The 27,885-nt window shown below is 49.7% G+C and overlaps 1 protein-coding gene across 3 annotated transcripts; it reads left to right on the top strand.

Moving 5' to 3' along the window:
* Nucleotides 1-3,389: 3,389 nt before the first annotated feature.
* Nucleotides 3,390-26,067, top strand: mansc1 (MANSC domain containing 1). Of its 3 annotated transcripts, XM_038781149.1 has the most exons (5): nt 3,390-3,590; nt 11,807-12,158; nt 21,179-21,319; nt 24,648-25,401; nt 25,519-26,067. In XM_038781149.1, exons 2-5 carry the CDS (start codon nt 11,930-11,932, stop codon nt 26,045-26,047), a joined length of 1,653 nt encoding a protein of 550 aa, XP_038637077.1. In that variant the 5' UTR covers nt 3,390-3,590; nt 11,807-11,929; the 3' UTR covers nt 26,048-26,067. The 3 variants fall into 3 exon arrangements, with proteins under 3 accessions (XP_038637077.1, XP_038637074.1, XP_038637076.1); XM_038781146.1 differs by having other exon boundaries at nt 24,648-26,067; XM_038781148.1 differs by having other exon boundaries at nt 11,877-12,158; nt 24,648-26,067.
* Nucleotides 26,068-27,885: the final 1,818 nt, after the last annotated feature.

Genomic DNA, 27,885 nt, shown 5'->3' on the forward strand with positions numbered 1-27,885 from the left:
GGAACACCAAGACCCCGTTGGTGATGCCGAAGGGGACCCTGAGGAAGTGGAAGAGGCGGTGTAGTGGCGGTCTTCCGGGCGGATTGGTGGTATGCGGACTTCAGATCTACCGTGGAGAAAACCCGGTAGTGTGCAATCTGATTAACCATGTCCGCTATACGGGGAAGGGGGCACGCATCGAGTTGCGTGTACCGATTTATGGTCTGGCTGTAATCTACAACCGTCCGGTTCTTTTCCCCGGTCCTGACGATCACCACTTGGGCTCTCCAGGGGCTATTACTGACCTCGATGATCCCCTCCCTCAAGAGCCGCTGGACCTCTGACTTGATAGAAGTCCTGTCCTGGGCACTGTACCGCCTGCTCCTGGTGGTGACAGGTTTACAGTCGGCGGTGAGGTTCGCGAAGAGCGGGGGGGGGGGGGGGGGGGGGGGGGGGGGGGGGGAGAGTTTGGGGGGCGACCTTAAGAGTCGCGAGGCTACAAACGGTGACAGGGGGTAGGGGCCCGCCGAACTTCAGGGTCAGGCTCCTGAGGTTGCGCTGGAAGTCCAGTCCTAACAGGAGAGGAGCGCAGAGATGGGGGAGGACATAGAGTTTAAAACTGGCGTACTCAGCGCCCTGTATCGTGAGGTTGGCGACACAGTACCCCCGGATGTGATCCGGAAGCAATGGAGATTGTTTGGGATGCAGGGAAAATCTGGAGAGAGCAGCGCCTTACCGTGTCTGGATGTATGAAGCTCTACGTACTCCCAGAGTCAGAGCCCATTGACCCGGACGGTCATCATCGAGTTCTTGAGGTGCTTGGGCCGTGACTGGTCGAGTTGGACAGCGCCGAGCTGCGGGTAGCCGGGTGTGGTTGGAGGTAGCAGGGTGGTCCCAAAATGGCGGCCCCCCGTTGGTCGCCCTTATGGCGGCGATGAAGATGGCGGCCAAGATGGCGGACCCCATGAGTCGCATGTGTCGGGTAGGGTTAAAGATGGCGGCCCCCATGGGTAGCACAAGGCGGATGACGCATCCGAAGGGGGTGGTACCGGCAGCCACGCTGCGGGGTCTGCTGGCCTGTGAGTTGGGCCTGTGAGTCGGGTCTGTGAGTCGAGCCTGTGAGTCGGGCCTGTGAGTCGGGTCTGTGAGTCGAGCCTGTGAGTCGGGCCTGTGAGTCGGGCCTGTAAGTCGGGTCTGTGAGTCGGGTCTGTGAGTCGAGCCTGTGAGTCAGGCCTGTGAGTCGGGCCTGTAAGTCGGGTCTGTGAGTCGGGTCTGTGAGTCGGGCCTGTGAGTCGGGTCTGTGAGTCGGGCCTGTGAGTCGGGTCTGTGAGTCGGGCCTGTGAGTCGGGCCTGTGAGTCGGGCCTGTGAGTCGGGCCTGCGATTTAGGAGCTTTGGGTGGGGCCAGGCAGACTTTGGCAAAATGACCTCTCTTGCTGCAGTCGCTGCAGGTCGCGATCCGAGCCGGGCAACGCCTGGGGTGCTGGTTCTGGCCGCAGAAATAGCAGGGCAACATCCCCGTGTTGGGCGGGCAGCCGCACGGCACAGGCCTGGGACACCCTCGGGTCGGGTGAACACGAGGGAATCGCGGGGTCGGAGGGCAAAGCGTTTAGGTTCTGGAAAGCGACTTCTAAGGAGGTGAATAGTTTTACCGTCTCTTCTAGGTCGAGGGCGCCCTTTTCGAGCAGGTGCTGTCTGACATAGTTGTCCCGGACTCCAGCCACATAGCTATCCCGGACTCCAGCCACATAGCTATCCCGGACTCCAGCCACATAGCTATCCCGGACTCCAGCCACATAGCTATCCCGGACTCCAGCCACATAGCTATCCCGGACTCCAGCCACATAGTTATCCCGGACTCCAGCCACATAGCTATCCCGGACTCCAGCCACATAGCTATCCCGGATGGCGAGTTCCATGTGCTGTGAGGCCGTGACGTCCTTGTAATTGTAGTTTCAAGCGAGTACCCTCAGGTCGCCTAGGCATTCCTCCAGCGATTCCCCGGGGCGTTGCTGACGTGTGGTGAAAAGATGCCGCCCGAACATTTTGTTCACCGGCCTCACGTAATGTCTTTTCAGGATTGCGACCGCGTCTCCCTCCCTCCCTCCCCACCCCACCCTCCCTCCCTCCACCCCACCCCTCCTCCCCACCCACCCCTCCCACCCTCCCCACCCCTCCCTCCCCACCCACCACTCCCTCCCCCCGCACCACTCCCTCCCCCCGCCTCCCCACCCTCCCTCCCTCCCTCCCCACCCCTCCCTCCCTCCCCACCCCTCCCTCCCTCCCCACCCCACCCTCCCCACCCCTCCCTCCCTCCCCACCCCTCCCTCCCTCCACCCCACCTCCCCACCCACCCCTCCCACCCCACCCACCACTCCCTCCCCCAGCACCACTCCCTCACCCCCGCCTCCCCACCTTCCCTCCCTCCTCCCCACCCCTCCCTCCCTCCCCACCCCACCCCTCCCTCCCTCCACCCCACCTCCCCACCCACCCCTCCCACCCCCCACCCACCCCTCCCTCCCCCCGCCTCCCCACCCTCCCACTCCTCCCTCCCTCCCCCCCCCTCCCTCCCTCCCCCCTCCTCCCTCCCCACCCCTCCCTCCTACCCCACCCCTCCCTCCTTCCCCACCCCTCCCTCCTTCCCACCCCTCCCTCCCTCCCCACCCCTCCCTCCCTCCCCACCCCTCTCCCTCCCCTCCCACCCCTCCTCCCCCCTCCCACCCCTCCCCTCCCTCCCCCCCCTCCCTCCCCCCCTCCCCCCCTCCGCACCCCTCCGTCCCCCCCACCCCTCTCTCCCTCCCCACCCCTCCCTCCCCCACCACCCCTCCCTCCCCCCCCACCACTCCCTCCCCACCCCTCCCTCCCTCCCCACCCCTCCCTCCCCACCCCTCCCTCCCTCCCCACCCCTCCCTCCCTCCCCACCCCTCCCTCCCTCCACCCCACCTCCCCACCCACCCCTCCCACCCCACCCACCACTCCCTCCCCCAGCACCACTCCCTCCCCCCGCCTCCCCACCTTCCCTCCCTCCCTCCCCACCCCTCCCTCCCTCCCCACCCCACCCCTCCCTCCCTCCACCCCACCTCCCCACCCACCCCTCCCACCCCACCCACCACTCCCTCCCCCCGCACCACTCCCTCCCCCCGCCTCCCCACCCTCCCCACTCCTCCCTCCCTCCCCACCCCTCCCTCCCCTCCCCACTCCTCCCTCCCCACTCCTCCCTCCTACCCCACCCCTCCCTCCTTCCCCACCCCTCCCTCCTTCCCCACCCCTCCCCTCTCCCCACCCCTCCCTCCCCCTCTCCCCACCCCTCCCTCCCCCTCTCCCCACCCCTCCCTCCCCCTTCCTCCCTCTTCTCACCCCTCCCTCCCTCACCCCCCCCCCCCCCTCACCCCCTCCCCTTCACTCCCTCCCTCCCTCACACAGAGGCTCCTCCCCAGGCTCTGGGTGTTGGACAGTCCCTCAGCTCAGTCTGACTCCGATGTTTTGTGGAGAGAGGAATTTCCCACAAGATGGCAGAATGTGGGAGTTGCTGATTTTTCCCAGTTATTCCCGGCCACAGATTCCCGGCCCGGCCTGCAAACTTTCACTTTGTGTCTCCGGGACCCGGACTCAGGTTCGTCCGGAGCTGAGTGTCCGGAGCTTACTGTCTGGAGTTTGCTGTCTGAAGTTTGTTGTCCGGAGTTTGCTGTCCGGAGTTTGTTGTCTGAAGTTTGTTGTCTGGAGTTTGTTGTCCGGAGTTTGCTGTCCGGAGTTTGTTGTCTGGAGTTTGTTGTCTGAAGTTTGTTGTCTGAAGTTTGTTGTCTGAAGTTTGCTGTCCGGAGTTTGTTGTCTGAAGTTTGTTGTCTGAAGTTTGCTGTCCGGAGTTTGTTGTCTGAAGTTTGTTGTCTGGAGTTTGCTGTCTGAAGTTTGATGTCTGAAGTTTGTTGTTCGGAGTTTGTTGTCTGAAGTTTGTTGTCCGGAGTTTGGTGTCTGAAGTTCGTTGTCTGAAGTTTGTTGTCCGGAGTTTGCTCTCCGGAGTTTGCTGTCCGGAGTTTGCTGTCTGAAGTTTGTTGTCTGAAGTTTGTTGTCCGGAGTTTGCTGTCTGAAGTTTGTGGTCTGAAGTTTGCTGTCTGGAGTTTGTTGTCTGAAGTTTGTTGTCCGGAGTTTACTGTCTGAAGTTTGTTGACCGGAGTTTGTTGTCTGACGTTTGTTGACCGGAGTTTGTTGTCTGAAGTTTGTTGTCTGAAGTTTGTTGTCCGGAGTTTACTGTCTGAAGTTTGTTGACCGGAGTTTGTTGTCTGAAGTTTGTTGTCCGGAGTTTACTGTCTGAAGTTTGTTGTCTGAAGTTTGTTGTCTGAAGTTTGTTATTCAGGGTTTGTTGTCCGGAGTTTTCTGTCCGGAGTTTGTTGTCTGCAATTTGCTGCCTCGAGTTAATTCTCCGGAGTTTGCTGTCCGGAGTTTGCTGTTTGTTGAGTTTAGATTTTAAATCGCGTTCCTGCAGGTTGAGGATCTCACTCAGTTTGTGCAGGGAGTGCATTGAGAAAATATTCAGGATGTGACCCCCGCCCCTGGTCGGGAAAATAGCGGGATTGAGGGGCTGGAGGGAATAAGGATCTGGAGGGGATTGAGGGGCTGGAGGGGATTGAGGTGCTGGAGGGAATAAGGATCTGGAGGGGATTGAGGGCCTGGAGGGGATTGAGGGTCTGGAGTGTATTGAGGGGCTGGAGGGGATTGAGGGGCTGGAGGGGATTGAGGGGCTGGAGGGGATTGAGCGTCGGGACGGGATTGGGAGGGTGGATGGGATTGGGAGGGTGGACGGGATTGGGATGCTGGTTGGGATTGGGAAACTGGACGGGATTGGGAGGCTGGATGGGATTGGGAGGCTGGATGGGATTGGGAGGCCGGACGGGATTGGGAAAGTGGATGGGATTGGGAGGTTGGATGGGATTGGGAGGCCAGATGGGATTGGGAAGGTGGATGGGATTGGAAAACTGGACGGGATTGGGATGCTGGACGGGATTGGGAGGCTGGTTGGGATTGGGAAACTGGACGGGATTGGAAGGCTGGACGGGATTGGGAGGGTGGATGGGATTGGGAGGCGGGACGGGATTGGGAGGCCGGATGGGATTGGGGCGGTGGAATGGGATTGGGAGGCCGGATGGGATTGGGAGGCCGGATAGGATTGGGAGGCTGGATGGGATTGGGAGGCCGGACGGGATTGGGAGGCTGGATGGGATTGGGAGGCCGGACGGGATTGGGAGGCTGGATGGGATTGGGAGGCCGGATGGGATTGGGCGGTCGAATGGGATTGGGAGGCCGGATGGGATTGGGAGGCCGGACGGGATTGGGAAGGTGGATGGGATTGGGAGGTTGGACGGGATTGGGAGGCCGGACGGGATTGGGAAGGTGAATGGGATTGGGAAACTGGACGGGATTGGGATGCTGTACGGGATTGGGAGGCTGGTTGGGATTGGGAAACTAGACGGGATTGGGATGCTGGACGGGATTGGGAGGCTGGACAGGATTGGGAGGCCGGATGGGATTGGGAGGCTGGATGGGATTGGGAGGCCGGATGGGATTGGGAGGCTGGATGGGATTGGGAGGCTGGATGGGATTGGGAGGCTGGGTGCAGAGTCTCAGCCTATCTGGATGATGTTAACAGCTCCCACTCGGTTGTCCGGCATTGCCAGAACATCACAGAATGATTCTCCTAACCTTTTGCGGTAATCCTCTAATCCTGACTCAGCCAGGATATGTGGAACAAATTGGCCAATCTGCTGTTGCTTTAGCTCAGAGTTAACAGTTTAGTTTCTTTGTAACATGAAAGGTGGGAGAATTGCTGAGGTATCATGTGGAAAATACACTCCACGTGGAATAATGCACTCCATGTGGAATAATGCACTCCATGTGGAATAATGCACTCCATGTGGAATAATGCACTCCATGTGGAATAATGCACTCCATGTGGAAAATACACTCCACGTGGAATAATGCACTCCATGTGGAATAATGCACTCCATGTGGAATAATGCACTCCATGTGGAATAATGCACTCCATGTGGGGTTTTTCCCATTTTTTCTCTTGAGCAAATTCATTCCGTCTCCTTTTCGAACTGGCTACACAGAGCGTCCTGAGGAATTCCTAACCCAAACTATCCCCTTGGGGCTGGTTTAGCACACTGGGCTAAATCACTGGATTTTAAAGCAGGCCAAGGCAGGCCAGCAGCGCCGGTTCAATTCCCGTACCAGCCTCCCCGAACAGGCGCTGGAATTTGGCGACTAGGGGCTTTTCACAGTAACTTCATTTGAAGCCTACTCGTGACAATAAGTAATTTTCATTTAATTTCATTTGATTATTGTGTTGGAATTACAAAAGAATCCTTCAAACTGTTTTCCAATAAAGTGTCACGGTGACCTTCCTGTCGGTGTTTGATACAAATGGCTTGACATGTCAACAACACGGATTGACATGTCAACAACATGGCTTGACATGTCAACAACATGGCTTGACATGTCAACAACATGGCTTGACATGTCAACAACATGGCTTGACATGTCAACAACACGGCACTCGGCCTAGATTAGACTCACCTCCAAGCCTAGGCCAGGTTATTGAACCAGATGGATGTTTTAAATAACAATCTGGTAGTTCTTTGAGCAATCACTAATAATAATAATCTTTATTGTCACAAGTAGACTTACATTAACACTGCAATGATGTTACTGTGAAAAGCCCCTAGTCTCCACATTCCGGCGCCTGTTCGGGTGCACAGAGGAAGAATTCAGAATGTCCAATTCACCTAACAGCACGTCTTTCGGGACTTGTGGGAGGAAACCGGAGCACCCGGAGGGAAACCCACGCAGACACGGGGAGAACGTGCAGACTCCGCACAGACAGTGACCCAAGCCCGGAATAGAACCTGGGACACATGGAGTGCATTTTCCACATGGAGTGCATTTTCCACATGATACCTCGGCAATTCTCCCACCTTTCATGTTACAAAGAAACTAAACTGCTAACCACTGTGCTTCCTGCAGAAGCTTTTTATTCCATATTTATTAATGAGTTGAATTTAAATCCCCCCCCCAATGACTGGGGTCTGTGTTGGTGTATGCAGACCATTAGTACAGGCCTTGGGATTGCTAGTCCAATAGCATAATCACTGTGCAACCATCCCCTCATAGGAACAGCAGCCTGCCATTCAGCCCTTCCAGCCTGTGCTGTTATTTGATTAGATCATGGCTAATTATTACCTCGGCCTCTTTACTTCCTTTGCATTGATTTCCTTGTGGAAAAAAACATCTATCCCTCTGAGAATTGTCCCTTCGCAACCAGTTAATTCTAAGAAGTAGAAACATAAGAGCAGAAGGAGGCCATTCAGCCCATCGAGCCTGTTCCACCATTCATTATGATCATGTCTGAACAATCACTTCAGTGCCTTTTCCCCACATTGTCCCTACATCCTTTTGTGTCATTGGTATTTAGCGATCTCTCCCTCTCTGCTTCAAACTACAGCCTTCTGGGTGGAGAATTCCAAAGATTCCCGACCTTCTGACTAAAACAAATTCACTTCCTCTTAGTCCAAAGTGGCTTCCCCCTCATTTTAAAATTGTGCCCCCTGGTTCTCGACTTCCCAAGCATGGGAAACATCTTCTCTGCATCTCCCCTAAAGTATTCTGTAGGTTTCAATGGGATCACCTCTCGTTCGTTGAAAAGCTGGAGAATTCAGGCCCAGTTTTCCCAATCTCTCTCCATAGGGACACTCCCACCATCCCATGTGGTTCGGGGGGGATGTATATTCGATTTGGCAATGAATGGAATGAGGACTGACCAAGGCTTTAAACCACATCATAACTCCACCCCACCCCCACCCCACTCTTACGACTGCCCCTTTGTGAAAAAGGCCAATATCGCCAGCATTCAGCAACACATAAGAACATAAGAACTAGGAGCAGGAGTCGGCCATCTGGCCCCTCGAGCCTGCTCCGCCATTCAATTAGATCATGGCTGATCTTTTGTGGACTCAGCTCCACTTTCCGGCCCGAACACCATAACCCTTAATCCCTTTATTCTACAAAAAACTATCTATCTTCACCTTAAAAACATTTAATGAAGGAGCCTCAACTGCTTCACTGGGCAAGGAATTCCATAGATTCACAACCCTTTGGGTGAAGAAGTTCCTCCTAAACTCAGTCCTAAATCTACTTCCCCTTATTTTGAGGCTATGCCCCCAGTTCTGCTTTCACCCTCCAGTGGAAACAACCTGCCCGCATCTATCCTATCTATTCCCTTCATAATTTTATATGTTTCTATAAGATCCCCCCCTCATCCTTCTAAATTCCAATGAGTACAGTCCCAGTCTACTCAACCTCTCCTCATAATCCAACCCCTTCAGCTCTGGGATTAACCTAGTGAATCTCCTCTGCACACCCTCCAGTGCCAGTACGTCCTTTCTCAGGTAAGGAGACCAAAACTGAACATAATACTCCAGGTGTGGCCTCACTAACGCCTTATACAATTGCAGCATAACCTCCTTCGTCTTAAACTCCATCCCTCTAGCAATGAAGGACAAAATTCCATTTGCCTTCTTAATCATCTGTTGCACCTGTAAACCAACTCTTTGCGACTCATGCACTAGCACACCCAGGTCTTAAACTCCATCATAAAAGATAAATGCTGTGAATTTTGCTTGACGTTGCTGACAAAGCCAGGAATTACTGCCCACCTTTAATTGCCCTTGAACAGGCTGTAATGAGTTGCCTTCTTGAAATGTTGCAGCCCAAGTGGGGATCCAGGACCCAGTAACAGTGAGGGACTGATATTAGCTCCTAGTCAGAAATGGATGTGGAGAGGAACTTGCAGACATTCACTGGTGTTTGCATGGATCTGATTCTCTTGTTCGCCAAGGTGGCAAAGGTTGTAGGTTGGGAAGATGCTGCCAAGGGGCCTGGATTAGTATCTACTATGAATCTTGTAGATGGTCCACACTGCGGCTACTGCATGCTGGCGATGGAGGGAATGGATGTTTACGGTGATGGAGGGGGTGCTGATCCAGTGGTCTTGGATGGTGTCAGGCTTCTTGAATGTTGTTCAAGCTGCACCTATCCCAGCAAGCATGAGGAGGCAGTGACATAGTGGTATTGTCACTGGACTCGTAATCCAGAGACTCAGGGTAATGCTCGGGGGGGACCCAGGTACAAATCCCACCAGGGCAGATGGTGAAATTTGAGTTCAATGCAAATCTGGAATTAAAAGGCCCAATGATGACCATGAAACCATTGTCGATTGTGGTAAAAACCCACCTGGTTCACTAATGTCCTTTAAGGAAGGAAATCGGCCGTCCTAACCTGGTGACTCCAGACCCACAGCAATGTAGTTGACTCTTAAATGCCCTCTGAAATGGCCTCGCAAGCCACTCAGTTCAAGGGGCAATTAAGAATGGGCAATAAATGCTGGCCTAGCCAGCGATGCTCGCAATCCCATGAGTGAATGAAAAAAAAGGTGCAGAGTACTTCACTGCGTCCACCTCGTGTGCGAGGTTCCACCTCGTGTGCAATGTTCCACCTCGTGTGCGATGTTCCACCTCGTGTGCAATGTTCCACCTCGTGTGCGATGTTCCACCTCGTGTGCGAGGTTCCACCTCGTGTGCGAGGTTGGGGCTGATGCAGCTGAAGGTGGTGTATAGAAGGGTGAGGATGAGGGGGTAGGAGATGTGTGTGACTGTTGCGGGAGGGGGGGCCCGCTAACCACGCTCAGATGTTTTGGTCCTGTCCAAAGCTGGAGGATTACTGGGAGGAGGTGTTTAGGGTAATCTCTAAAGTGGTGCACGTGAAACTGGACCCGGGCCCTCGGGAGGCCATATTCAGGGTGTCGGACCAGCCGGGGTTGGAAACGGGCGCGGAGGCAGCTGTTGTAGCCTTCCCCTCATTGATCGCCCGAAGGCGGATCCTGTTAGGGTGGAGATCAACCTCTCCACCCTGTGCCCTGGCGTGACGGGGGGGGGGGGGGGGGGGGGGAACCTGCTGGAATTCCTGATGCTTGAAAAGGTCAAATTTGTACAGAGGGGAAGGATGGAGGGATTCTGAAATTCATGGGCGTTATTCATTATGCACTTTCGAGAATTGAATCACATCGAACATAGTTGGGGCCGCTGGGAGGATTGGCGGGAGGGGGACTGTATGGGCTAATGGTGACTATGGTCATTTTGCAGCCGTCATTTCTAGTGTTGCTCGACTGTCTATTTCCCACTGCCCAAAATGTCGCAAGGAATTACTGAGGGAAATACCCAGTTCCCATTTGGTTAACGGCATCCTTCAGTGCAAAATGAGGATTTAATCTTTATTTTGGCCTCTGCAGGGTGTCATGAGAATGTCACTTTAAGAAATGTTTGTCTGCTCGTGTTACTGCAGTGATGTCAGAGTGTGGGTGGAGCTGAGCTCTGGTTCTGCTTTTTAGTTTCACTTTGAGGAAAAGCTTGGGTGTGTCTGTGTTTTTTGGTTTGGTTTCAGTGTTGGAGCTGCAGTCAGCCTCGGGAGGTGTAATGTTGTTCTCTCTGCCATGTAAAGACTATGGCCGGGATTCTCCGCTATCCGGCGGGCGGGCCGTACCGGCGCCAAAGAGTGGCGTGAACCACTCCGGCATCGGGCCACCAGGAAGGTGCAGAATCCTCTACACCTTCGGGGGCTAGGCTGGTGCTGGAGTAATTGGCTCTGCGCCAATCGGCGCCGAAGGGCCTCCACCGGCCGGCGTGAGTTGGCGCATGTGCAGGAGTGCCAGCGAGTTCCCAGAACCGTTGCCGTGATTCCTGCGCATGCGCGGGGGGTTTCTTCTCCACGCCGGCCATGGCGGAGCTTTACACAGGCCGGCGCGGAGGGAACGAGTGCCCCCACGGCATAGGCCCGCCTGCAGATTGGTGGGCTCCGATTGCGGGCCAGGCCACCATGGCCCCCCCCCCCCTCCCCAGGCCCAGATCCTCCCGAGCCCCCCCTCGAGGACTCTGCAGGCCGTCCTCAGAGCCAGGTCTCGCCGGTACGGACCTGGTCCAATCCACGCCGGCGGGACTGGCCAAAAACGGGTGGCTGCTCGGCCCATCGGGAACCAGAGAATCGTCAGGGGGGCCACTGCCAACAGCCCCTGACCTGCACGACGTGATCCCCGCCCCGCCAAAAACCACCACCGGAGAATTCGGCAGCCAGCGTCGGGGCGGGATTTTCCGGCAGGGGGGTCAGAGAATCCCGCCCTATCTCTTGATCATTTGGTGAATTTAGAGGAATAACTGTTCTCAGTAGTGAATTTAAACCTGATGTGCTTCTGTTAAAAGTTTTTTTTTAAGGCTTATGGATGTTAAGAGGAAAGCTTAAGGATTACTTAGTGTTGTAGTCTTTGGGGGTTGTATTTGAATTAATGGTTGCTAAATTGATCACTGTATGTTTTAAAAAGGTTAACTTGAGTTCATAGAATAAACATTTTTTTTACTTTCACAAATACTGTTAGATGTCTGCTGTACCACACCTGTAGAGTGAGCCGTGTGCTCCCTGTACCACAATCTATTAAACGTTGTGGGTCAGGTGAACTCCATGGTACATTTTGGGGTTCTCTAAACCCTGGCCCATAATAAGGGGGTGTGCCAATGAAGGGGGCTCCGTGGTCGCTTGATTAATTGTTCTTGGGTGTCAGTCGTTTATCTTTTTTTTTAATGTTTCAGTATTTGAATCAGCAATGTGCATTGAAGAGTTTGATTTAAAATTTCCTGCAGTCATTATACTGCTATTTTTAGATTATTTGTATCATGTATAATTTAAAGGTTAAATTAATCCATCTTCAATCTCTTTTTATTTGTGAATTGACAGGGCTCGGTTCCCACTGTTCATTAAAGTCACCGGATTCTCTGAACCATCGAAGATTTTTGTTTTTCCACAGCTGATGTGTGCACCGTCTTTGTCAACTGCATGCCGAAGAATTTGTGAGTCACTATGATTTGGTATCACAGTGAATCCCTTTTGTTGTTGCTCTTGACAATACTCACAAACCACAAGAGTCTATTGCAAGCGTCCGACTGCACTGTCTCCGATACTGTCATTATGAATGCCATAATTGATGTAAAGGTTGCCCTAACGAAAGGGATGGCGAGCTTGGCTCCTTTCCACACAGACAGTGTAGAGGAATGCCACAATGAGTGCTGCAGTGACCTACCTGTAACAGGTAAGCAGTGATTTGAAAAAATTATTGTTATCATTGTGTAATATATAAATTTTACATGTGGGGCAGCACAGTGGTGAATAATCTTTAGTGTCACAAGTAGACTTACATTAACACTGCAGTGAAGTTACTGTGAAAATCCCCGAGACGCCACATTCCAGTGCCAGTTCGGGTACACTGAGGGAGAATTGTTTTGTGAGTGCTTTCTTTTGAGTGGGGTTTCTCAGTCTCTTTTGCCTTTGCCCCTCCCGTGTTTCAGAACTTCCACAGACCGCCTGTAATACAACACAAGGGGGGAGGGGGGATTTTCCACCTGTTCCCCCCCAGCAAGACCTTACAGTCCCACGGACAGCAAATCCCTGCTGTATGCCTCCCGGTGATTGGGGGGGTGGGGGGTGAGGGTGGTGGGGGGGTGGATTCAATGGCAAATCCCATTGACTAGATTAAACTAAATCATTAGTGCAGGTTGTTATTAGTAAGATATATCAACATTTTGTAAATCCAAGAGTTAATTTACAAGTGGGAAAATTGTAATTGAGTTGCTGCCTGCAGCATCATTGAGAATTACCATCTTTACACAATGTATGCATTTTATTTTCAATATTACACTTGCTCGAAATACAAGGAACCTGCAAATTGGAGACAGAAGATCGCTCCGTGGCGAACAGCAGGTCACGGAAAAATACCGCATGTGGGGTAGGGAAAATCCCCCCCTCCTGCACCCACCCGTACATTATCTGCAGAAAGATTAGTTACACAATGAAAAAGGCATCAATTGTTTTTATTTTAATTACAGTTTGACTGCTTTTCTCCAGTCTTGCCTCTTCTTGGGCCCAGCTTTTCTCTTTTTTTAAATAATTTTTATTGAAATTTTTACAAAGTACAAAATACAAACATCTTAACTCTATTAACAACCACCCGCGGTAACACCCCATGAACAATACCCCCCCAGCTTCAAGAGCAACTTCAAACAAAAGGAAAGAACAAAAACAAAAACAAAAAAACAAAAGAGCACCCAGACAACGAAAGGGAAAGAGATATCACCCTCCACAAACCCTTGTGCACAGTTCTCCTTCCCCCCAATCCTTAACCCCCCCCCCCCCCCCCCCCCCCCCCCCCCCCCCCTCCCGGGTTGCTGCTGCTGTCGGCCTATTTCCCTACCGTTCCGCCAGGAAGTCCAGAAAGGGCTGCCACCGCCTAAAGAACCCCTGTACTGATCCTCTCAGGGCAAATTTCACCCTCTCCAATTTAATGAACCCCGCCATATCATTGATCCAGGTCTCCACGCTTGGAGGCCTCGCATCCTTCCATTGAAGCAAGATCCTCCGCCGGGCTACTAGGGACGCAAAGGCCAGAACACCGGCCTCTTTCGCTTCCTGCACTCCCGGCTCCACTGCAACCCCAAACATTGCGAGTGCCCAGCCTGGTTCGACATCTTTTCTCTTTTTAACGCCCTCGCTGACCAGGAACATCACAAAAAAGCTATCCCGCCAATTTGCAGGTTCCTACAATTCTCAATGACACTCCAGCCAACTTTTCCACTTGTAAATTAACTCTTGGAATTACAAAATGTTGATATATCTTACTAATAATAACCTGCACTAATCATTTAGTTTAATCTAGTTCAATTGTAACAAGCTTTAAATCTCTTGATGGTGTTTATCTCCATCCAAATTGCACATGCATTGACCCCAAAGGCATATAAATACTATTCCAAAGGTTTGGGCCTTTGTGCAATGTCTAACAATCCACCACCTAACCCCTGCCAGCTGCTGTTTGACTAACAACATAAATACAAACATTTTATAATCAAGTGCATGATTTGCTGAATGCCTGACTCCCCTCCATTGAAAATCGCTTATTGTCACGAGTAGGCTTCAATGAAGTTACTGTGAAAAGCCCCTAGTCGCCACATTCCGGCGCCTGTCCGGGGAGGCTGGTACGGGAATCGAACCGTGCTGCTGGCCTGCTTGGTCTGCTTTAAAAGCCAGCGATTTAGCTGAGTGAGCTAATCCAGTTGCAAATTCAGGAGTTTTGCACATTGCTTTTCACAAAGTCACTGGAAAACTGGATAGATTCAGATTGATCCACCGCATAACGTCTGAATCTGTATCGTGAGAAAAGCACTATACCACTCCTTCGTTGTTTCCCTGTTTGCTTCTTTGATATTTGACTTTGGAGGTTTTCCTTCTTCTGGGGGCAGCAGGGTAGCATGGTGGTTAGCATAAATGCTTCACAGCTCCAGGGTCCCAGGTTCGATTCCCGGCTGGGTCACTGTCTGTGCGGAGTCTGCACGTCCTCCCCCTGTGTGCGTGGGTTTCCTCCGGGTGCTCCGGTTTCCTCCCACAGTCCAAAGATGTGCGGGTTAGGTGGATTGGCCATGCTAAATTGCCCATAGTGTCCTAATAAAAGTAAGGTTAAGGGGGGGGGTTGTTGGGTTATGGGTATAGGGTGGATACGTGGGTTTGAGTGGGGTGATCATGGCTCGGCACAACATTGAGGGCCGAAGGGCCTGTTCTGTGCTGTACTGTTCTATGTTCTATGTTCTATAAATACAGATGTGGAAATAACCTCTGAATAATTCTGCTTTTTCTTTTGCCCTTGGGACTCTAGGTCCCACTATCACTTTAATCGGAATAACACATTCAGCTGTTGTTAATTGTAGATGTTTTTAAAAAACAAACTAATATAATTATGCATTTTACATTATATTCAGCTCTGATATTTAATATTCAACACTGCTGATGTTATGAGATGGTGCAAAAAGGTCAGATATACATTAACTTAGCACAGACCAGCGGTTCAAACTGGGGTATGACTTCCATCTATTTGGTTCAGTTTCAATAACCCTGCCGTTTAGCAGTATTGAGGGAATATTGCACTATTTGCTGGGACATTAAACAGAGCTAACGTATTGTGAAGTACCGCTTCTTGCTCAATATTACTCCCTCACCAAAAACCACAAAGAATAAACTGTGTCATAATTTGTTGTTTGCGTAACCTTGCTGGGTGTGAGTTTGCCTACTTAACAATACACTTAAAAAATATTGAATTAGCTGTGAAGGACTTTGGAATTGGTGAGTAATAATAATAATCTTTATTTTTGTCACAAGTAGGCTGACATTAACACTGCAATGAAGTTACTGTGAAAATTCCCAGTCGCCACATTTTGGCGCCTGTTCGGGTACACAGAGGGAGAATTCAGAATGTCCAATTCACCTAACAGCACGTCTTTCGGGACTTGTGGGAGGAAACCGGAGCACCCGGAGGAAACCCACGCAGACACAGGGAGAGACGTGCAGACTCCGCACAGACAGTGACCCAAGCCGGGAATGGAACACGGATCCCTGGTGCTAACCACTGTGCTTTACCGGGCTGCCCTATAAGAAAGAGACACATTGAAGCTTTTTGTCTTGCACTCATGTCACTTATGGGCAGCATGGTAGCACAGTTGCTTCACAGCGCCAGGGTCCCAAGTTCGATTGCCAGCTCTCGGGTCACTGTCTTTGTGGAGTCTGCATGTTCTCCTGTGTCTGCGTGGGTTTCCTCCGGGTGCTCCAGTTTCCTCCCACAGTCCAAAGGTGTGCAGGTTAGGTGGATTAGCCATGAGATCTTGGAGTTCATGTCCACAGATCTCTGAAGGTTGCCACTCAAGTGGATAGAGCCGTGAAGAAGGCCTATAGTGTGTTAGCGTTTATTAACAGGGGGCTTGAGTTTAAGAGCTGCAGGGTTATGCTGCAACTGTACATGACCCTGGTGAGACCATATTTGGAGTATTGTGTGCAGTTCTGGTCACCTCACTATAGGAAGGATGTGGAAGCGTTGGAAAGGGTGCAAAGGAGATTTACTAGAATGCTGCCTGGTTTGCAGGATAGGTCTTATGAGGAAAGGTTGAGGGAGCTAGGGCTTTTCTCTTTGGAGCGGAGGAGGATGAGAGGCGACTTAATAAAGGTTTATAAGATGATGAGGGGGATAGATAGAGTGGACGTTCAGAGACTATTTCCTCAGGTGGATGTAGCTGTTACAAGGGGACATAGCTATAAGATTCAGGGCGGGAGATATAGGAGCGATGTCCGAGGTAGGTTCTTTACTCAGAGAGCGGTTAGGGTGTGGAATGGACTTGCTGCTGTGATAGTGGAGTCGGACACTTTAGGAACTTTCAAGCGGTTATTGGATAGGCACATGGAGCCCACCAGAATGACAGGGAGTGGGATAGCTTGATCTTGGTCTCGGACAAAGCTCGGCACAACATCGAGGGCCGAAGGGCCTGTTCTGTGCTGTACTGTTCCCTGTTCTAAGTTCTAAATTGCCCTTAGTGTCCAAAAAGAAAGGTTAGGTGTGGTTACTGGGTTACGGGATAGGGTGTTCTTTCCAAGGGTCGGTGCAGACTCGATGGGCCAAATGGCCTCCTTCTGCACTGTAAATTCTATGTCCATGTCTGTGACTCATCTAGACACTTCACAAGAATATTGGTATAAAAGGGAAAACAGCAATTTATACTGTACAAGAAGGAAGTGCTGATTTGTTGGCAGCAGACTGTTTGGTAGAGGTGTTGCCATAACGAATGTACCAGGTGACTAATAGTTAACTGCCAAACATTGTTTGCAATTTAAACCAAGCAGCTGGACCTTGATTGGTGGAGGTATTTCCCTGAAGAATGAGTCAGAGAAAGGCTGAAGCAGGCACAATGTGTGTACTTGTTCTTTTTGTCTGAAGCAACAGGGTCCTGTGTATTAATGTTTTAATATATGTAACTTCCAGTGCAGGAAATGTGGCAGTCTGGGAGCCAGACTGTTCTGGATGGAAATCAGCCTTGGAATTTCCTCGATAATTGCCATTGTTTCACTTTTTAAAGTTAGTGTTTTATGCACTCGTGGCCTTTAGAGGGAGTTAGTAACCATTTGCACATCAATTGGCAACGGTATTGATGTGAAGCACCAAGTAACTCCCATACAGAGTACAAAGATAAAGAAGCAGAACGGCACTGACAGAATTGCTCTGTAGAAAGTCAGCACAAACTCGATGGGTCAAATGGCCTCCTGATGTTCCATGATTCTATCAATAGCTCTTAAAAATATAGTTCGGCCTGTACTTCTGAGCATCAGACTGGAGGGCAAGCAGAATGAACAGAAACTGGGCTTGGCTCTTTCGCTGCAATCTCGAGTGGCTGTGTGGCTGCACAATATTCCTATTATACAAAAATCATACACACTCAAACACCATCCGGATCCAGAGGGCAGCAGCACATGGCACCAGGCCAGAGGAGACAATCACAAAATTTCAATCATTCAGACTATCCTGAGGGATATGGAAGGCTGGACAGATTCCTGGGCGTGGACTCCATCTAGTTGCTCAGGAGTGTCCCTTTTTGGAAGCTGATACATTTAGCTGTGAAAAGTAGTTCTGAAAATGTAAACCTGCAATTTGGGCTTGCTTGCTTTTTGGAGTGGGGGAGGGGGTGTAATTTGGTCGAAATTGCTGCAAAGGATTGTGGAATTTTAAGCACCAATTGTAGTCAGTACAGCAAGACTCTTTTTAGTGGCACAGTGGTTAGCACTGCTGCCTCAGCTCCAGGGAACTGGGTTCAATTCCGGCCTTGGGTGACTGCTTGTGTGAAGTTTGCACTTTCTCCCCGTGTCTGCATGTGTTTCCTCTGGGTGCTCTGGTTTCCTCCCACAGTCCAATGATGTGCAGGTTAAATTGCCCCTTAGTGTCCAAAAGGTTAGGTGGGGTTACTGGGTTACGGGTTAGGGTGGGGGAATAGGCTTAAGTGAGGTGCTCTTTCCAAGGGCCGGTGTAGACTCGATTGGCTGAATGGCCTCCTTTTGTACTATAAATGCTATGATTAGTTTAAAAACCACTGTGCAGAAAGCCAGGTCACGCCACTAGAATGGGTTAATCACCATTGTGCTGTCTACACAATGTACTTGTTTGTGGGCCATTGCAAAGGCTCTGAAACTCAAATTAATGTGCGAAGGAACTGACTGTTCTACTCTAATGATTTTGTACTTTTACAAATTTCATTTTTAGACATTTAAAATCAGATTATTCACAGGTGTTGGATTAACATCACTGCGATTCAAAATGCTTATTTTTTACGATTAAACCCATTTTCAGCCCAATTAAAAAAAAAAATTAATTTAGAGTACCCAATTATTTTTTTCCAATTAAGGGGCAATTTAGCATGGCCAATCCACCTGCCCTGCACATCTTTGAGATGTGGGGGGTGAGACTCACGCAAACACGGGGAGAATGTGCAAACTCCACACGGACAGTGACCCAGGGCCGGGATTCGAACCCGGGTCCTCGGCGCTGTGAAGCAGCAGTGCTAACCACTGCGCCACCGTACTGCCCCCATTTTCAGCCCTATTAATTAAACAGCAGCTGGATGTCATCCTAAAAAAAAATATCAAAGTATATTATTGATTGAAAAGTGTTAAAATGTTGCCTGATCTGCTGGTTTACGACAGATTTTGTGGTTGATAAGCAAATGAGTTTCCTCATAATAACTGTTCAAAGCAGATGCAATTCGCAACCAAAGTGGAAACCCCACCCCACTGTGTCCTTTCTTGTGCAAATATGGAACGGCCTGGATTTTAGGCCCGATAAAATTGGACACATTAAATTAAGAATTGGACATTCAACTCCAGCAGGCTGATGGGAACTCGAACTTGACCCAAACACAAGCACAGACAAAGCGCCAGGACGTTTTATGGACTTGCCTTGTCAATTACACATCAGGAGATAATTGGCTCCATTCATATGGATCGATTTGCTTCGGGTAGCCCAGATCGAGCCAGACTTTCTGGCACCCAGAGTTCTCGCTATTACCTTGTATGGTACCAGGTTACATGCGGACAACACAACCGGAGATGGACATCGAGCGACTGGTCCCTGGTGTCCCACAATGCGACCATCACCAATTTCATTGGATATTGTGACCCCTTCCTGTGACCCATTGGCCGAAGACCAATAAATTGGAATAATGGGTCTTTTTCTGATTGGCAGGCAGTGACCCATGGGGTACCGCAGGGATGTGTGCTAGGACCCCAACTGTTCACATTATATATTAATGATTTGGACAAGGAAACTAAATGTATTATCTTCAAAGTTGGGTAGGAGGGTGAGTTGCGAGGAGGATGCAGGGATGCTTCCACAGAATTTGGACGGGCTGAGTGAGTGAGCATACATGTGGCAAATTCAGTATTTATTTTATTTTTATAAATTTAGAGTACCTAATTCTTTTCCAATTAAGGGGCAATTTAGGGTGGCCACTCCACCTACCCTGCACATCTTTGGGTTGTAGGGGTGACTTTGGCACATGCAGTATAATGTAGATAAATGTGAGGTTATCTGCTTTGGAAGGAAAAATAGGAAGGCCGATTATTATTTGAATGGGTGTAAATTGAGAGAGGCGGATACTCAGCGAGACCTTGGTGTCCTCGTGCATCAGTCGCTGAAGATAAGCGCGCAGGTACAGCAGGCAGTAAAGAAGGCAAATGGTATGTTGGCCTTCATAGCGAGAGGATATGAGTATAGGAATAGAGATGTTTTATGCAATTCTGTAGGGCATTAGTGAGGCCACACCTGGAATATTGTGGGCAGTTTTGGTGTCCTTATCTGAGGAAGGATGTTCTTGCTATGGAGGGAGAGCAGCAAAGGTTTACCAGGCTGATTCCTGGGGTGGCGGGACTGTCATATGAGGAGAGACTAAGTCGGTTAGGGTTATAGAAGTTTGGAGTTTAGAAGAGTGAGAGGGGATCTCATAGAAGCTTAGAAAATTCTAACAGGATTAGACAGGGTAGATTCAGAAAGAATGTTCGCGATGGTGGGGGAGTCCAGAACTAGGGGTCATAGTTTGAGGATAAGGGGTAAACCTTTTAGGACTGAGGTGAGGAGAGATTTCTTCACCCAGAGAGAGGTGAATCTGTGGAATTCACTACCACAGAAAGTAGTTGTGTAATTTCAAGAAGAAATTAGATATAACTTTTGGAGGGCAGCACAGTGGCGCAGTGGGTTAGCCCTGCAGCCTCACAGCGCCGAGGTCCCAGGTTCGATCCTGGCTCTGGGTCACTGTCCGTGTGGAGTTTGCACATTTTCCCTGTGTTTATGTGGGTTTCACCCCCACAACCCAAAGATGTGCAGAGTAGGTGGATTGGCCACGCTAAATTGCCCTTTAAGGGGCTGTTTAGGACAGGGCTAATTCGCTGGCTTTGAAAGCAGACCAAGGCAGGCCAGCAGCACGGTTCGATTCCCGTAACAGCCTCCCCGAACAGGCACTGGACTAGGGGCTTTTCACAGTAACTTCATTTGAAGCCTACTCGTGACAATAAGCGATTTTCATTCATTTCATCAATTGGAAAAAAATGAATTGGGGACTCTAAATTTTTTTTTTAAAGATATAGCTCTTGGGGCTAAAGGGATCAAGGGATAATGGGGGGAAGGGGGGTGGGGTGAGATCAGAGTATTGAACTTGCTGATCAGCCATGATCATAATGAATGGTGGAGCAGGCTCGAAGGGCCGAATGGCCTCCTGCTTCTATTTTATACGTCCGTTTCTTTGCCTTGATAATTCCAATGCCCTAACGGCCTTCATCCCAATTTCCGTCTCTGCTGCTTCAGATGGGAGATACAGGGAAGCCATGTGACCCAGTGGGTAATGAATGCTCCTACCTCCAGGTTCAAGTCCAACGACAGGACTTCTTGGCCAAGGAAAGAGCGTTGATAATGTGGTTCAAAGGGCTGATAATCAGCTCGGAAATCGTCCCACCATTTGCACCCAAAGGGGGAAAAGAGTGGATGAAGTTACGCTAAAAGAAGATGGTAGATATTGCTTTGATGTAATATCTGTTAGGAAATGTAACTTCAGAAAATGTTAACTTCTCTACAAAGTTGGTTGGTTTGATATTCGACCACAGGCTTCATTTCTTCTGCTTACATTAATAAAGCAGTGCTGTAGATTTTTGTTATAACGTGGATGGTTGGTAAAGTAAACATTACTCTTTCTGTTTTTTGTTTGGAAGGGGAAAACCTTTGCAACTTTATAACATTTAACCCAAGAAAAAAGTCTTCCTATCAGAATTGCTACCTTTTCTACTGTCGAGACAAAGATGCTTGTCCATTGATGGAATCTAACGGATATATCAGCCACTTTGTACATCGAGGTAACTTTACCATTTAAACTACATTTCAAGTACATTTCTTTATTATATCTGAATATTATATGTCTGACTGCAAGCCAGGGTAAAAATAATTAATTTAGGTTCAGCTAACTGCATTAAGGTGAGAGCATATCCGGCCCAGATCCATTGGAATCAATGATTGGCAGACAAAGCTGTGGGGCTGGTTTAGCACAGTGGGCTAAACAGCTGGCTTGTAATGCAGAACAAGGCCAGCAGCGCGGGTTCAATTCCCGTACCAGCCTCCCTGAACAGGCACCAGAATGTGGCGACTAGGGGCTTTTCACAGTAACTTCATTGAAGCCTACTTGTGATAATAAATGATGATTATTATTATTATTATTATTAATGGAACAACGGACTGGCTTTAGTCAAGGAACATTCTATTGAAAGGGGGAAGATAGGACTAACAAACCAGAGCTCCCAGACTGATGGACGAGGTAGAGAGTGAGTGTAATGGAGTATAAGATGGGTGCATATGACAGATGTAAGGTGGATAGCACAGGTGAGAATTAGGCTTAATGTAGAAGGTGCGGAGGGGGACGCTTAAAACAAAACACGAGGAGCAGCACGGTGGCACATTGGTTAGCACTGCTGCCTGATGCCGCCATGGCCCCAGGTTCGATCCCGGCTCTGGGTCACTATCTGTGTGGAGTTGCACATTCTCCCCGTGTCTGCGTGGGTCTCACCCCCACAACCCAAAGATGTGCAGGGTAGGTGGATTGGCCACGCTAAATTGCCCCTTAATTGGAAAAAATGAATTGGATACTCTAATTTTTTTTTTTAATGAGCGAGAGTGTGAAGAGACAAGCAGCTAACGTAAAAGGGTATTCAAAATGTTTCTGAGGCTGATTAGGGAAGTAAAGGTGATTGACACATGGAGGCAGCGACAGGACTGAGGTACCAAATGAGTACTTTGTATCTGTCTTTACCTCGGGAGAAGATGCTGTCAAAGTTAGAACGAAAGGGGAAGTAATTATGAAAATGGACGGGCTAAATATTGATGAAGAGGAGTTAGTGGATAGGCTGGTTGTACTTAGAAGTTGATAAGTCACCAGGACCGGATGAGATGCATCCAAGGAAAATACGGGTGGGGGACTGGCCATCATTTTTCAATCCTCCTTGGAAAAGGGGTGGTGCCAGAGGACTGGAGCAATCCATATGTTACGCTGTTGTTCAAAATCATGCGCAAGGGTAAGCCCAGCAACAACAGGCCTGTCCGTTTAACCTCGGTGGTAGGGAATGATAAATGATAACTCGGTACACAATTAGGAGTCCCTTGGGAAAAAGTAGATTAAGTAAAGAGAGCCAGTACTAATTTGTTAAGAGCAACTCCTATTAAACTAACTTACTTGGGGTTTTTGATCTAGTAACAGGGAAAGTTAATGAGGAGAGTGTGGGGGTGACACAGTGGTTATCACTGCTGCCTCACGGCGCCGAGGACCAGGGTTCAATCCCACACCTTTCGTGTGGAGTTTGCATGTTCTCCCCGTCTCTGTGTGGGTCTCACCTCACAACCCAAAGGTGTGCAGGGGAGGTGAATTGGCCACGTTAAATTGTCCTTTAATTGGGGAAAAAAGAATTGGGTACTTTAAATTTTTGAGGGAAAGAATGTGGGGAATGCAGTGTGCATGGACTTCAAAGTGGCATTTCGTGTCAGCAGTTACAGCTCACAGGATAAAAGAGCCAATCGTAGCATTGGTATGAAATTGACTGAGTGGGAGGAACCAGGCCAGTTGTTTTTTGGACTGGAGGGAGGCTCCCCAGGGGTTGGTGTTAGGGCTCCTGTTTTTCTTGTTATATATTAATGACTTAGACTTGGGTTTTCAAGGTACAATTTCAAATTTGCAGATGACAAAGTCTCTAAGAGGACTTAGACAGTCGGGAATCTGGACTGCACGGCCTGAGAGTGTAGTGGAGGCAGACTCAATCTGAGCTTCCAAAAGACAATTGGGTAATTATCTGAAGGAATTTAACGTTTGCTGAGTGACAGGGGTGGGGCTAGGGAGTGGGACAAGCTGAGTTGCACTTGCAGAAACCCAGCATGCACTCGATGGGCCGAGTGGCATCCTTCACGTCTGTGCTGTGACCATTTTATGATTCTCAACCTGTTTGTGTCCTTTGAATTTGTTGACTGTGTTGTCCCCCACTCTCCTCCGCTGTGCCGTCAAGTCAAACTGTCTTCAGTTCTACTTTTACCTGCCCAATCGTAGTCAGAGAATCTCCTTCTGGGGAACTTATGGATCTCTTCTTTTACCTCGTGTCTCTCATCTCCCTGGTCTCCTTGGCAAAATCACCACGGTCATGATGCCAGGTTTCACTGGTATGCTGCTCTTGAACCCTGCATTTCCTCATCGACATCTCTGTGAGCTGCAGCTTCCTCCCAGTAATCATTAGGAAGTTGTTGCCTTCAGTCCCCACTACAAACTCCATTCTGTTGTCACTCATTGCATATCCTCTCCTCAGCCACTGTCACAGGTTTCCCTCCCCTCCTCACTCTGGTAGAGATCCAGTTCTATCCACTGCTCAGCTTCTGATTCCGATTGATCTAATCTGGACGTGTTGCTGAGTCGTTCAAACCAAATCTGGAACATATTCAAGCGCAGGAACTTTAGTTAACTGCACTGCTGTCCAAAGTCCAGCAAGACGTGGGCGAATGTGACATAGATCATGAATTAAACTCAGTACCTTTAGACCACAAATATCAATAGTGTACTGGACAGCTTCCTTCTGACTTTGGATCAGGTGCCATTCTGGGATTAGACATGTTGCCTGAGCCCTTGCGATGTGTGGTGTAGAACCCTGGGCAGAGACTGGGAGTTTGATGTTCCTGACGGGGTAATTAGATCGACAGCACAGCTAAACTCCTCCGCAAATCTGTACCAGTCACTCACTCAGATATTTCTGAGATTAAATAACTTGGCCGTTTTGGCCAATCTCAAACTTTCCGCAGGGTTCCCACCAAAGACGGGGGATGAGAGGTTGGTCTATTCAGTACTTAAGGGGGCAAATAATGGGGCAAAATATTGTCAGCTTTCCTGAATGATTACACAGAAATCTTGAAGCTTTATTACAAACGGCATTCTTAAACAGAGCAGAAAAATTAAGATTTTTTTATCCGCCCTCCTTTCATGGATTTGTACAGAGACCCCAGAGCAATATATAAACCCATTGCCTTGGACCCTCATGTCGGCCTCAGTAAAATACAATGTGGGGGTGTTTCTATCTGAAAATCTCCAACTTGCAGAGTTACCATATTTCAGTATCTTCTATTTCAGAAATACACAAATGTTTCTATTCGTTTCGCACACAGAGCTAAAAAATAAGACGGATGAATCCACAGAAGACACGGATTTTCAACGATTGGAAGAATCACCAGATGATGGAATTCCTCCAGATCTGCTCAATAAGCTTACGTTTAATCCGACCCAAATAACCAGCCGTCAGTCACCAACAGTCACCACTCTTCAAACAACCACAGTGCAGCCAAAAATATCTTCCATCCAGACAAAAGTTTACTCTTCCCCAGTGACCATTAAGAGGTTAATAGCAGCCACCCCGCTCCTAACCCCTCTCTCATTGACTACTGACAAACCAAAGACAATGACCATTCACCCGACTGCCCAGTCAACAGCAACCTCTGACTCCCTAACCAATCTGTCAATGACTACTACCCAGCTAACAAGAATCAATCACCAGACTATTCTCTCACACGCTACCTTGCAACCAACAACAACCACCACCTTCCCAACCAGACACCGAGTACCCACCACCGTCCCAGTCCCCACCACTCAGACAGTGCCAACCACCACCACGGTCCCCGTGCCCAACACCATCCCCGTGCCCACCACCATCCCCATGCCCACCACCGTCCCAGTCCCCACCACTCAGACAGTGCCAATCACCACCACCGTCCCCGTGCCCACCACTGTTCCGGTGCCCACCACGGTCCCAGTCCCCACCACTCAGACAGTGCCAATCACCGCCACCACCCCCGTGCCCACCACCTTCCCAGTCCCCACCACTCAGACAGTGCCAATCACCACCACTGTTCCGGTGCCCACCACCACCGTTCCTGTGCCCACCACCATCCCCGTGCCCACCACGGTCCCAGTCCCCACCACTCAGACAGTGCCAATCACCACCACGGTCCCCGTGCCAACCACCATACCCATGCCCACCACGGTCCCAGTCCCCACCACTCAGACAGTGCCAATCACCACCACCGTCCCCGTGCCCACCACTGTTCCGGTGCCCACCACCACCCCCATGCCCACCACCGTTCCCGTGCCCACCACCACCCCCATGCCCACCACCGTCCCCGTGCCCACCACTCAGACAACAACCACCCACCTGACCACCACCATCCATTTAACGACCACTACTGCCACAACAACAAAGCTGACACCAAAGATGATGCAACAATCTACTCCATCAAAGATTCCAGTCGCTAAAACGGCACGGAATGGGATTATAACTGTAGTATCGAGTAAAGGAAGAAACGGAGCCCTGGGAAGTCAAGTCGATTCAGCAGGAAAAACGCAAGATTCTAAAGTGGAGGTTCAGAGTGGATTAATCGCTGCTTTATTATTTGGATTATTATTTCTGATAATAGTTGTGTTTGTGATAAGTAAACGAATAACAGAGTCGTACAATAGAAGGCACTATACCAGAATAGATTACCTCATAAATGGAATGTATGTAGATGCATGAAGTAAAGTTTGCGAGAGAAATTGACTTGTTCCATTCTGAACAAACTTGGATTTTAAGGAAAGGCCCAATATAACAAAGCGTTTCTACAATGATATGTAAATGCGGTTTATTCTCTTTCCTGGCTCTTTTCATTGGGTGTGGGGAATAAAGCAGAAACTACATTTACACATCATTTAAGAAGCAATTTAAGTAGTTCATGGACTGGATTTAATGTGGGTGATGGGGGTGGGGGCGGGGATGTTTAATCCAGCAGGCAACCTACCCACATTAAACTTCCCCCCCCCACCCCCCCCCCCCCCCCGCCCCACCCTCAATTACACCAGGGGAGGGGAGGGGTGCTGGGCAGCCTGTCCATCAATGGGTAAGTTGAGGCCTTTAATTGACAATTAATTCCCACTTACTTTAACCGATGCAGGGTAAGCCTATGGCAAGAGGCTAGGCCACCAGGCTTCCCTGTGTAGGCCGGTGGCAGGCAACTGGTTTCCTCCTCAATGAGTCACCTGGGCACATTGGAGGCCATCTCCAACATCTAAACCCCGTCACGTAGTCTTTCCACCCCCCCCCCCCCCCGCACCCACTTGCCAGCACAGTCCTCTCTGATACCCCATCATACTTTCTCATCACCAGGAATCCAGCAATGATCCCTGGTGAAGGCCCGGTGTAATATCGGTGGAGGCCAACACCCTCGTTGCTGCCGCCAGTACTGGAGAGCAGGCAGCCTCTGGTTGGATGGTACTGGAGAGCAGGCAGCCTCTGGTTGGATGGTACTGGAGAGCAGGCAGCCTCTGGTTGGATGGTACTGGAGAGCAGGCAGCCTCTGGTTGGATGGTACTGGAGAGCAGGCAGCCTCTGGTTGGATGGTACTGGAGAGCAGGCAGCCTCTGGTTGGATGGTACTGGAGAGCAGGCTGCCTCTGGTTGGATGGTACTGGAGAGCAGGCTGCCTCTGGTTGGATGGTACTGGAGAGCAGGCAGCCTCTGGTTGGATGGTACTGGAGAGCAGGCAGCCTCTGGTTGACCAGCCGTGCTCTGAGTTGGGACTTGCTGTCCTAAGGAATGGACGTCCAGTCTCCAGTCTGTTAAAGGTCAATGGTTAAATGGCAGTGGAGCAGGGTTGCTGGTGGAGAACTCTGGCACCTTGTTTATCCAGCCCCATATAGTTGTTTTGTTGTTTCCAATCAGAAGTTCCATTCTTGTTGACTTATATCTGTGTTGTGAAATCATGATCTTCTATTAGGGGCAGCACAGTGGCGCAGTGGTTAGCATTGCTGCCTCACAGCGCCGAGGTCCCGGGTTCGATCCCGGCCCTGGGTCACTGTCTGTGTGGAGTTTGCACATTCTCCCCATGTTAGCGTGGGTTTCACCCCCACAACCCAAAGATGTACAGGGTAGGTGGATTGGCCACGCTAAATTGCCCCTTAATTGGAAAAAAATGAATTGGGCACTCTAAATTTTAGGGAAAAAAATGATCTTCTATTAGGAATTCAGCGGAGTCTGGAGGAAATCAAAACTCTATAAATTAGAAAACATTGGTGCATAATTTGTGGAGAAATCTCAGAATGTTTCATTTATAAAAAATACACTGAATAAGTAGACACGGCACCGATCTTTTTATTGACCAATCATATAGCACTTGCTTCTATTGCGGAGAACCCAGCATGAAATTGTATCGGTCCTTTCATCTTACTGAAAAATTGATGATGCTCAGTACTAACATTAATTAGTCAAGGGAGAAATTAGGTTATAACCCATCTCACCCCTTATTTATAAGGTATATTATGCCTTTCTTGAGAATTTATTGACGCTGCTTGTAATCAATGTTCATACTAAATGCTCAGC

Source organism: Scyliorhinus canicula, chromosome 20 (genome assembly GCF_902713615.1).
Source record: "Scyliorhinus canicula chromosome 20, sScyCan1.1, whole genome shotgun sequence".
In the NCBI taxonomy this organism is placed as follows: domain Eukaryota; kingdom Metazoa; phylum Chordata; class Chondrichthyes; order Carcharhiniformes; family Scyliorhinidae; genus Scyliorhinus; species Scyliorhinus canicula.

What these genes read in the sequence shown, in the direction of transcription:
- mansc1 (XM_038781146.1), top strand. Translation starts at nt 11,930, where the DNA reads ATGATTTGGTATCACAGTGAATCCCTTTTGTTGTTGCTCTTGACAATA. An exon ending in CAGTGACCTACCTGTAACAG is followed by an intron (nt 12,159 to 21,178) that starts GTAAGCAGTGAT and finishes TTTGTTTGGAAG; the next exon opens with GGGAAAACCTTTGCAACTTT. An exon ending in CAGCCACTTTGTACATCGAG is followed by an intron (nt 21,320 to 24,647) that starts GTAACTTTACCA and finishes TTTCGCACACAG; the next exon opens with AGCTAAAAAATAAGACGGAT.